Source organism: Mycteria americana, chromosome 7, assembly GCF_035582795.1.
Source record: "Mycteria americana isolate JAX WOST 10 ecotype Jacksonville Zoo and Gardens chromosome 7, USCA_MyAme_1.0, whole genome shotgun sequence".
Taxonomy (NCBI): domain Eukaryota; kingdom Metazoa; phylum Chordata; class Aves; order Ciconiiformes; family Ciconiidae; genus Mycteria; species Mycteria americana.
In genome coordinates this window covers 16,515,310-16,526,930 of record NC_134371.1, presented here as the reverse complement: position 1 = coordinate 16,526,930, position 11,621 = coordinate 16,515,310, and the positions used below count along the sequence as shown (strand labels likewise).

At 51.3% G+C, this 11,621-nt stretch overlaps 1 protein-coding gene across 1 annotated transcript; it reads right to left on the bottom strand.

Annotated features, from left to right (window-relative positions):
• Positions 1–5,376: 5,376 nt before the first annotated feature.
• Positions 5,377–11,387, bottom strand: LOC142413049 (zinc finger protein ZIC 4-like). Its single transcript, XM_075509095.1, is given in 3 exon segments — positions 5,377–5,715; positions 5,717–5,799; positions 10,178–11,387. Coding segments are annotated over 3 exon segments (1,632 nt in total).
• Between the last annotated feature and the right edge of the window lie 234 nt (positions 11,388–11,621).

Sequence of the window (11,621 nt, the reverse complement as noted above, 5' to 3'; positions counted from 1 at the left end):
AGCCTCGGGGGCGGAGGGGAGCAGCAGCCCCTCGGGGCGGCTGCGGCTGGAAGCCCTCGCCCACACCGAGTGTCGGTGACCCCGAGCCGCAGTCAGGGTGCCACTGCAGAGGTAACCGCGGGGGACAACAAAGGGACAGGGCTCCGCGGGGTGACACCGGGCTCTGCTGTCGCTCTCTGCACCTCGGTCACTGTTTAAAGACCTGATTCACTTGAAGTCTTCGGTCTGAAAAATGTTATCTCAGAAATGAAGCCAAAGAAGTGTGTCGGTTTGTTTTGTTCTTTTAATGCAAATGCCAACCTAAAACGATTAACATTAAGAGAGGTTAAAGACCAACAGAAAACACGCATCAGTACTTGATTGTACACCACGTTAATAGTACACCGGTCTGAGGAATTTTTTTTTCAGCTGATGTAAAAACCAACAGAAAGACAAGGCTGACTACACAGTGTTTTAGGAATGGCTCGGTATAATCAGTACAAACACATATTTTAAAAGTGCACATTTGTAAAAATAACCATAGAATTGAAACGTTTATAAATATTTATTGTAAAAAAATCCAAATATTAAAAATAAATAGTATGTTCAAACACACAACAGAACATTCCTTCGTTACCAAACATGTGCTGAAGGAAAATACGGAATATAAGAAAGTCTGGAAAGAGATACAGCATATCAACATTACAAATGTTTTTTTGCGAGCTACATTTTCCAGAGGCGTTTCTTCTCTGCACAGTTCTCAAGGAATGGGGTAGGTTTTCCCATAAATATGACAAGATCCAGGATTAATAATAACAACAATAATAATAATAATACCCACCCCACTGCAGTTTGACTCGGTCTTTACTGAGGAAAAGTCCCATTAAATTAATGGGGTTGCTTAGAATGGCAGGATTGGGCTCAGATCATTCGGTAGCAACTAAAACAGAAGTACACTGATGAGTTACAACTTCAAGGAACTCGTGTTACGAACAGAGCGTTTCATGACCTCCAATGAGAAACTACTAAATAAACCTTGACCAGGGAATCATTTCAGTATACACCGTGATGTTTATAAAATGAAGATACAAAAGGGATGCAGTTTGACTATCTTTACACTTACGGACAATAAAACATGAGAGCATATGGAAGCCATCATTTTGAATGCGTTAACAACTTCGATACATTGCAGTATATACATGCTTAATAGGTATTCGGACTGTTAAAATGATCAAAGCCTTTACTCTTATGTCTACGCTCTTGCTTTCACTCTACTGAAAGAAAACGTTTGTTGGTTGCATACTGGTGTTAATGAACCCAACATTTCTGCCTCTTCCCAAGAATCGCATTCTGTGCAGCATATGTGTAGGAATAATTTATTAGATGGAAAAGTTCAGAGGATAAAATGCAAAAAAATGGACATCATTTCAACTTTCGAACAGCAAGGTCATACAGACATCTATGGAGATCTGTACACAGACAGAGTTTCACACAGACACAGCCACACATATCCAGATGTGTGTCTATACACAGGATTCGATAGTTTGGTATTTTCTGCACCCTCTGGGCCCCTAAAGTTATCTTTAAAAGTTTGATTTTATCTCTTTAGAAACGGTTTAAAGCTAACGGGCAGGGTGAGTTTGACAGAGAGGAGAACAAATCGCTGACAAAGAACCTTTTACGTTTCATCAGCGTTGTTAGGACGACGAGCAGGAATTTCTCAGATAATAACTCCCACTTCAAAGATTTCTCAGCTCAATAGAAATTGGACCATCCTTTTTATTCAACCACAAGGGCTGGCACTAAGACGACTCAACTGTTTGAATTTTTTTCATCGTGTTTATTTTTCCCCTATTCACTAGGGTACTTGGATAAAATAAACAACAAGACAATTACTGGAACATGGACTTCTAACTTTCCCGGGCCCGCGGACCAGCGCCCATGGCCCCGGCCGTGCGGGTGTCAAGGTCCCCGCACCGCGGAGCCTCCAGTGCCGCCGCGCAGCGCCGGCCCGGCCGGGCGGGCTGGCGGGGGGCACGGGCGGCTCCCCAGCTCTCGCCCCGCTTTCCCGGGTGCTGGGAGACTGCCATCGGCACACCTACTCCCTGGGGCCCAGGCAGCCCGGGGAGGTCTTTCGGTCCCCTGAGGGCGTGGGGGGGGGAAGCACGCCTCGGGCTTTGCGACCGGGTTTTGCTGCGAGAAGCTGGCCAGAAATGCTGGGGAGAGGGGACGAGAGCTCGCCCCGAGCCCGGCTGGCAGCCCCTGACTTTGGGGAGAAGGAGCTCGGGGTTGCAAGGCCGGAGCGGAGCCCGGCGCGGGGGGAGGGCGAAGCCCAGCAAACCCCAAGTCCACCGAAGTGCATTAGGTGGAGGAAGTATATCTATAGCGGGGAGCAGATTGAGTGTATTAAGCTAGCATGAAACCAAAGGTCAGTGCAAATGTATCTTAATAGACTGTCTCAAATGGAGTGTGCCTCCTTTGAAGGCCGCTTGCTATTGCTCTCCTCATTACCATAGCGATCCTAACGTGGCATGCTGATGCACCATAAAACTCACACTTTCAACCCCAAAATCAGGCCCTTTGAACAACCCGAGCTTGATTAAACCTTTCTCCTTTTCTTTTCCCCCTTAAAAACCATTTCCTTGCCTTTAGAAACTCTCCCTCAAATCCCAAACGCATTCTCTGATCCCGGCAGAAAGCAGAAACAAAAGTGAGCTGAGGCGACGGTTCAAGCGGGCCTTTTCTTCCTGACAGTCTTAGCCATTTTTATTATGGTCTGGAACAAGTGCCCTGTTCGCGTGGGTTTTGTTTACCGGAAATTAAATGAAAATGATTTAGTTCGCGTCAAACAAAAATATATACTTGTATACACAAGAAAAAGGGCCTGTTAGACGTAAATATTATGTCCTTATGAAAAGACTGGACGGGCTCCAGACTTCGCCTTTCACTATTTAAGTATGACTTGCCTATTGCCATAGAAATCCTAACTTACCATGAAGATTCACCGTTGTGAAGAAATACTTCTTTGTGCGAGCTTGCTTTGATGTCTAAGGCATAAGATTCAGGCTTTCAGCTGCGTCTGTCTAGATTACCTTGAGAGCAACGGGTAGACATCTGTAACAAGCAAATGAAAAATTAAAGGTGATTAGCCTGCACATCCAAACACTTCTGTAAATAGAGAAATAAAGAAATAAACAGATCTCAGGACAGGATGGAAGCATCTTCCCTGCCCACAGCTGACTTCTGTGCCTCCTGATTTCCACGACACAAGTTTCAGGGGCTGCAGAGGAGCACAATTCTCCCCTAGTTTAGGCTCTTCTCACACATTTCTCTCGCCTAGGTAATTCCCTACGTGTATCTCCCGGTAGTGACACGCTGTTGTCACTATTCGAGGCGTTTAAACGCAAAAGTTGTCGAGTTTGGGCGAGCGAAGAAGGGAACCCCGATTTGGTGCCTTGGGAGGAAAATAGAGCTGCATCAGAGCTGCTGGGCGTGGGGGTCTTTTTAGCCACCGACCAGCTGTTTATTTTCCCGCAGCTTTTATACTTGTACATACATATACGTGTGTACAGTTGCACACACACACTAACCCCAGGCGCCTGGGTGCAGAGGTGAGGCGTCAGACAGGAGAAGATGGGGTCACCACAGCCCTCTGTCTGCACTCAGCAAGCCATGGAAACCTCTTCCGGCAGCCCATGCTATTTATTTGCCTATACTGTCTGGTATTCTTAAACATCATTAAAGTAATTAAAACGGCACCATTCGGCAGTTTCAAGCTACCCCAGTGGAGGGATTTGTTTATTTATTTTGGTTTTCTTCCCCTTCTTTCTTTCTCTGAGCCAGAGGAGTGAAGCCTGGGGGTTGCGCAGGGTTTGAAGCTCTGGGGCAGGATGAAGAGGCTAAAGCCGCCTTGCCGGGCCGGCACAAGAATTTCCCACCGGGACCCTTGGCAGGGCAGACGCCGTGGCCCAGCGGCCGCGGGTCCCGCGCTGCCGGGGGCTGCCCGGCCCCGGCCCTTGCCGTGACGTCACCGAGCGGGCTCTGCCCCCCCCCGCCTCCCCCGGGAGCCCCGGCGCCCGCGGTTCGACAGGAGCCGCACTCTGCGTGGGGACGGGCATGTTTGGGTATCAGAAGTCATTACCGGTGGGAGCTAAACTGGACAGTCAATCATCGCACCCCCCGGGCCTTTCTTTATTAGCGACTGCTGGGGGCGGAAATATATATATATATATATGTGTGTATTTATATGCAACAACAGGGAAAAGTAAGGGGATTCTTTACAGAAACGTCCATCGAACGGGTTAATTAATCAAAGAATTTAATGGATCCATTTTGTACAATTCGGTAACAAATAATAGTTTATATATATATATTTCTTAAAAAAACACACTCTCACAGAAAATAGTGGGCGAACAGAACGCTGCAGCACACGGCACTGTTGACAAGAGAGAATCTGTACAGCCAAAATCTGTATGAAACCACTTTGGTCCTTCTCGAGGAAGGGAAGGGAAGGGAAGGGAAGGGAAGGGAAGGGAAGGAGGGAAGGGAAGGGAAGGGGAGGGAAGGAAGGGAAGGGAAGGGAAGGGAAGGGAAGGGAAGGGGGAGGAAGGGAAGGGAAGGGAAGGGAAGGGAAGGGAAGGGAAGGGAAGGAAGGGAAGGGAAGGGAAGGGAAGGGAAGGAAGGGAAGGGAAGGGAAGGGAAGGGAAGGGAAGGAAGGGAAGGGAAGGGAAGGGAAGGGAAGGGAAGGGAAGGGAAGGGAAGGGAAGGGAAGGAAGGGAAGGGAAGGGAAGGGAAGGGAAGGGAAGGGAAGGGAAGGAAGGGAAGGGAAGGGAAGGGAAGGGAAGGAAGGGAAGGGAGGAAGGAAGGAAGGAAAGGAAAGGAAGGAAAGGAAAGGAAGGAAAGGAAAGGAAAGGAAAGGAAAGGAAAGGAAAGGAAAGGAAAGGAAAGGGAAAGGAAAGGAAAGGAAAGGAAAGGAAAGGAAAGGAAAGGAAAGGAAAGGAAAGGAAAGGGAAAAGGAAAGGAAAGGAAAGGAAAGGAAAGGAAAGGAAAGGAAAGGAAAGGAAAGGAAAGGAAAGGAAAGGAACGGGGGTGCAGATCAGTGGGCTTGTAAACAGGCTGGGGCGAGACGGTCGGAGGCGGTGTGTGTGTGGCGGGGAGGGAGGGAGGAGGCGGCAGCGCCCCGGCCGAGGCGGGAGCAGCCCTCCGGTGTGCGGGGTGCCGGGAGGGCAGGCCGAGGCCCGCCGCCGGCCCCCCGCGCACTCCGCAGCGCGTCGCCTCTCCCTCTGCCGAACGCCTCTCGCAGCCTCTCCCGCTCGGCCTCCCCGTGCCCCGCCGCCGCGCTCCCCGTCCCCGGCGGGGCGAGGGCCGCCCGCCGCCGCTCCGCCGCCCGCCGCGGCCCTAGCAGCGGGGCCGGGGCTCGCCGCGGGGGTGCGGCGGCGGGGGGGCGGCAGGGGGCGCGGGGGGGCCGCGGAGCCCCGCGCCCTGACACACGTACCATTCGCTCAGGTTGGCGGCGGGCTGCGCGGGCGCGGAGGGCTCGGCGTGGGAACAGGAGGCGGGGGGCTCCCGGCCGGAGTCCGAGGAGGGGGACACCAGGGAGGGCGTGGAGGACTCGTAGCCGGAGCTGGGAGGAGGGGACTTGCAGTGCACTTCATGTGTTTTTCTCAGGGAGCTGGGGTGGGTGTAGGACTTGTCGCAGCCTCTCACTTTGCAGTTGTAGGGCTTGTCGCTGGTGTGGGACGTGCGAGTGCTTCTTCCTGTCGCTGCTGTTGGCGAAGCGTCTGTCACAGCCCTCGAATTCACATTTGAACGGCTTCTCCCCTGCAGGAGGCAACGGGCGAGCACAGCCGTTAGCGACGCGGCCGCGGGCAGAGAGCGGCGCACCCCGGCACCCCCAAGCCCGCAGCCTCCCCGGGCCCCGCTCTCCGGCCCTGGCAAGGTTCTCCGCGGGGCAGCTCCCCTCCGGCTCCGCCTGCCCGATCGCCACCGGCCCTGCCCTTCCCCGCCCGCCCCGCCGAGCGCCCCCCGCCGCCGCCGCCCCGTGCCCGCCCGGCTTGCGCAGCCGGCTCCGCACCGGGAGCGCCCTGCCCGGCCAGCTTCTCCTCCCCCTTTCCTGCCTATGTGTCAGCGTGGGGTTTTGTGCAGAAGACAAAGCCCCGAGATAAGGAAAACTTAGAGGCCAAGTGCTCGTTCCGAGCAAATAACGTGTGTTGTCCCCGCAGACTCCGACGTCCTGCAGAAGAGCGGTCAGTGATTTATCCCTGGGAAGGTTCTTACGTTAAATACATTCTCACACTCCCCCAGGTGCACGTGGAAATATTATTCATAACCTGGCTAGATCACATCTCATCCGCTCCATTCTTGCCCTGGATTACAATCCCGGTGGAGAGCCGCATCCTCCCTCCTTTCCCCTCTCCCCGGCTTGCTGATATCGCATATTAAGGCATAGAATCTTTCAAAAAGACATTGATTGTGGGGGGCAAAACGACAGAGTTTCAGCAGGAGGAGGACTAGGCCCGTGCACGGCACTGTCGTGAGGGTAGGATTCCCTTTCCATTTGAACCTACTCAGTCATGGAAGGAATTGCAATCGGGATTAATTTGTCTGGTAATATGATAAGTGACGTTAAGCATAATAGAAATATAATCGTGTTGCTGGAGTCGTTGTGAAAGTTTAACCTCGGATCGTGTGGACTGGGCATGGTGCACGATATATAGGAAGCTTTCAAGGAAACATGCCACAGACAGCTTCGGGACAAGATGATGACTACGTTATTGTCACTGATAATAGCAAACTGCAAAGCTCTGCTCGCCAAGCAGTACCCAGGTCCCGCACCCACCGAGTATGAAAATAACCTCCTCAACCGTCAAAAGCCAAAAAGTATCAGGCGCAGAGGACACCACAAAAATATACGGCCAAACCTTAAACGTGAAGTGCAAACAAAGCCACTATGTCACCATCATGGCGTATGTGGTCGAAAGGACTTCCAAATATTTGTAAAAGCTTCCAGGTTTTGGGGTTTTTTTCGAATTTGTTGGGGTTTTTTTTCCCCCTCTCAGTTCATCACGATTAAATTTCGGAGGGACGCAGCCCACCTCGTGCTCGGCGGCGGGCAGAGGCACATAAAGGAAGGCATTCCAAATATTTCACATGAATGCACTTTATGCAAGGTGGGTGGGAAAAAGCTCATGGCTCCGCGTTTTAAAGTATGTCCTTTCTGCACTGTAATAATCAATGCGGAGCGCTCACATCCTGCACCGCTAACATTTGCACAGAGGATGGGTAAAGACCTGGCGTTAGAAGGAAGGGAGGAAGAGGTTAAAAATGAGGTCTCGTAGAAAACGATACGGGCCCTGTAACCAAATACTGTCGACATACAGCGGTGCATATGCATAGACACACGCACGCATATAATCTAATTACAGTTTCACGTAAGGAAACAATTTGACCTTCAGCATCCAAGTTGAGACAACAAATCAAGGATATTAGTGTAGTACAAGCAAGCAGTAAGTTAGGAGACCCCAGGGAAAGCCATCTTCATAAGCACTCTGCTTGTGCAAAGTGAGTTACATTCAGGTAAAAGCGGGCTGCGGCGCATTCCGCTTCCCCGAGAGTTGAAAAATGTTCAACTTCGCTTAACCCCCTGAAAGAGCCGCTGAAAAGTCCCTCCGCACAGTCAGGTTTCAAATGGGAAGAGGGCAGCATTTTCTCAGCTGCCCGGTTTGCATTCTCTGAACGCCTCAATACAGTGGAGTCATCCGAGCCACTTGCAAGTAGTCCTTTCGCGAAAGCAGGTTTTCTTACGTGGAAATCCCTACCCGGCAGGGAGAGGACATTTTACAGGTCCTGGCTGCCGCAGCCCGGGCACGGAGGTGCAGCCACGCAGAAAGTTCCCGGGGCGATGGAGAAGCACAGGATCTCAACCGCCATTTTACCCCCACACTTGTAGCTGGGCAAAAGTGTTCAGTGAAATTCGGCTTGGAAATTGTGGCATAATCCCCCGTCTCCGGGAGTGGATTAAGGTATTTACCAATTTCTCCGGGGGGGGGGGGGGGGGGGGGGGGAGGCGGAGGTGGCGGCCCCCGGGGCTGCGGGCGAGGCGCGGGGGCGGCGGGGGCCGCCCGGGAGGGAGTGGGGCTCCGTCCCACGCCTCGCACTATTGTTCCTGGCCCGCTGGGAAGGCGGCGAAGTGATCCCTGCCCGTCCTGCTCGTCCCGCCGCCGCCGCCGCCTTGACGGCCTTACCCTCCAACCTGGAAAAACCGCACATGGCCAGAAATCCCTCTGCCTGCTCCCCAGCCTCGGAGAAATCAGAAGTCATTAATATTTGAGGAGACAATAATTTTCCTGTTGAATCTAGAACTGTCTTCATGAATAATTCGTAGCGAGTTCTATTAGGGTTTCAGAAACATTGCGTTTTTGACAACTTCTGGGTGTTTAATAGAAACGGTGGAACCATAAAGGCCCTGCAGGAGTTTGCACAATACAGCAATTAATCACCGGGAAAGTTAAAGCGAAAAGTGCAGACGCGCGGAATGATGTTTAATAAACGCAAACCTCCGATCTCGGGTTTGCCCTGAACCTGCCTCTCCGATGTAGGTCAGTTTTCCCAAGAATTTAACCATTTTCTGCTTCAGAGACTTCAAACAGTGAGGCCGTTAAAGAGCAGTAAAAGTTTGTTTACTTAAGAAAAACACTGTCATTAAGGGATGAGCTCTCCCGGTTAATGGCTGTACCTGTGCTGATCCGACAAGGAGCTGGCTCGAATACAAGTTCTGTGACCCGGGGATCCTCATTTCTCCTCGAAAAAGGGGGCCGAGAAGGCAGCAGAGGAACACAACTTTGCTATCGCCCCCCCCGCACACAGACGAGCTATTCATAGAGCGATGGAAAAATAATTAGGTGACGAGTGACGGTCGCTGTAAAACCTCTGTGCTATGTTTAGACGGTACGAAATTAGTATACGTTCTGCATATTATATCACGTCGAGTTATATCATAAAAATGCAATTCCTGGAAGGTCAAGCCCTGTACCGAGCATGGGGGAAGGGGAGTTTTATGAACTGGAAGGCGAAAAAAATCGTTTGGCTGTAAGCAGATCTTACAATAGGATTATGTAGTTTCCCTCGCAGTGCATAAGGCTGTACAGGAGGGGGTGGGAGGTGGAAAACCCTGCACTGGAACAGATGAAATTTTCCAAAAGAGCTTATTTCTTATCTTCTTCTTCAGAGAAAGAAAAAAAAAAAGGCAAAAAAAAAAAAAAAAAGCCAGCGCTATAGCCTACAAACGCCGGCTGCTAAACTAATTAATACAACTTCACAAGCTGCTCCTGAAGTGTGAAACTTTCTACGTGCAATTTCATTAATTATAAATGCTTTCCTGGCCGGAAGAGTTCAAACATAGTTTTGCAAGATCGTCCACCGAGTTACTTTATTTTCTGTTAACTAGAACTAACAGATGTTTCTGACACATGTCCCAATTTCGCTTAACAGATCTGCAAATGACATTTCAAAATGTACAGGCCGAAACAATACCGGGTTTTCTTCTCCTTCCCGCCCCCCCTCCCGAGAATCAGAACTTGCAGCTCCCCATATTTGCGAATGCAGAAAGTCGTTGGAAGGCAATGCTCATTAAAAATGTCAGTGTTATTCAGATCAAACATTTGAAACTCGCTCTGCCCAAAACAAAACTGTTGAACGAAAAGGTCGCAGCTGTGTTATTCTCACAATGTTCAAGCAGCAGCATCTCAGCGACATCAGTCAAAACTGACTAGACAAGTTGTAACTTCTATTGTTCACTTTTAATTTGTGAGCTTGCACAATGATTTCATTTTTTTTCCCCAACTACTTTAAACTGCCAAAAAAAAAAAATTCCTCGCCTGTGTGAATAAGCACAAATTAGTAGCTATATCACTTGATATTTACACAGCCCTACCCGCATACACATTACAGCAGCCTCTCCGCACAACCAGAAAAAAATATGGACGAGAATTCTGAGATTTGTTCTCGCTCTCCTTTTTTTCCCCCTTTTTCTCCCCCCTCCCTCCAAACGGTAAAGAAGCAAACAAATCTGAGAATTTATTTTCCTGGAGTACTTGGCGAGCATTCAATAACAACGCAAAGGATACATTAAAAACAAAATAAAGCAAAACAGTATGCTGAATAACAGAGAGAGAGAGTAAAGAGAGCTTTACATACTGACCTGTATGAGTTCTTTTGTGTATTTTGAGGTTCTCTGATCTGGCAAACACTTTGCCACAGCCTGGGAAAGGGCAGGGGAAAGGTTTTTCACCTGTGTGGACTCTGATGTGATTTACAAGTTTGTATTTGGCCTTGAAAGGTTTCCCTTCTCTCGGACACTCTTCCCAGAAACATATGTGATTGGACTGCTCGGGTCCTCCAACGTGCTCCACCGTGACATGAGTCACCAGCTCGTGCATCGTGCTGAAAGTTTTCGAGCATAATTTTTTGGGAGTCTGGTCCAACTCAATCCACTTACAGATGAGTTCCTGTTTGATGGGCTGCCTCATGTAACGAAAGAAGGCCCCCGGGCCGTGGTGTGGAGCCAGATTCACGTTCAGATTCATGCCACCGTAGCTATGAAGCGAAGAAGCAGCAAAAGGATCTGTCCTGGAGGCTGGTACTTGAGTGAAATGTTCAGACCTGGCGTACATTTCTCCAGGTAACCCCAGTCTTATCTGTCCGTTTAGATGGCCACCTGGAGCTGCATGGGGAGGCTGCTCATGGAGTCCAGTGAACAGAGAGGGATTCCCAGCTTCTGAGTGGTGGTGGTGGTGACCATGGTGTCCGGGGTAGCTACCTGTTGTTGAGACAAACAGTCCGTGGTGAGAACTTGCAGCGGGATGCTGCTCGGTCAGCCCTGGCATGAGTGGGGCCGGCAGGTCTCTGCGTATGAAGAAGTCCCTACCTGCTGCCAGAGCCTGGGCTGGGTGAGAGACGGGGTAAGGGGCTGCTGGTGACTGCGCCGGGCCAAACGCTCCCGTTTGACTAGAAACCACCTCGGCTTGGCCTGCCATATGATGATGATGATGATGATGATGGTGGTGGTGGTGGTGGTGGAGCTGGTGGTGGGGATGAGGGGCAGGGCTGAGCTTAAGGGCCGCGGGGTGATGCTGAGGAGGAGGATGAGGAGGAGGATGGTGGCGGTGCCCCATGTGTTCTGGCCGGAGCGGGTGCGGCCCGAGGCGGGACTCGGCGGCGTGCTCCCCCGGCTGCGTGGGCGCCGTGGCGTGGGGGTGCCCGGCGAAGCCCGGGAAGCCTGTCACGCTCTGAGGGGGGTGGTGGTGGTGGTGGCGAGGAGCCCCCGCCAAGTCTACTAATCTCAGCGCCGTGTTCCGCCTGGAGAGAGCAGCAGGGTCCATCACTGGGATCCCCAGAGCATCCACGCTCATTAGCTTCTAACGCTAAAAAGCCACCTGACAGCGGGAGGAGAGAGACACAGAGAGGGGGAAAAAAACCCAAACTTTTTTTTTCCTTCTCCCCCCCGAAAAAGTTTCCCGGTCCCGCTGCCCCGGCGGCGGGGCGCACGGGCGGCGCTGCCAGCGGGTGGGCTCGGCGGGGGCGGCGTGGGCTCGCTTTTTGGATGCGGCGGGCCGGGGAGGTCCCCCCGCGCGGCCCGTCCTCCC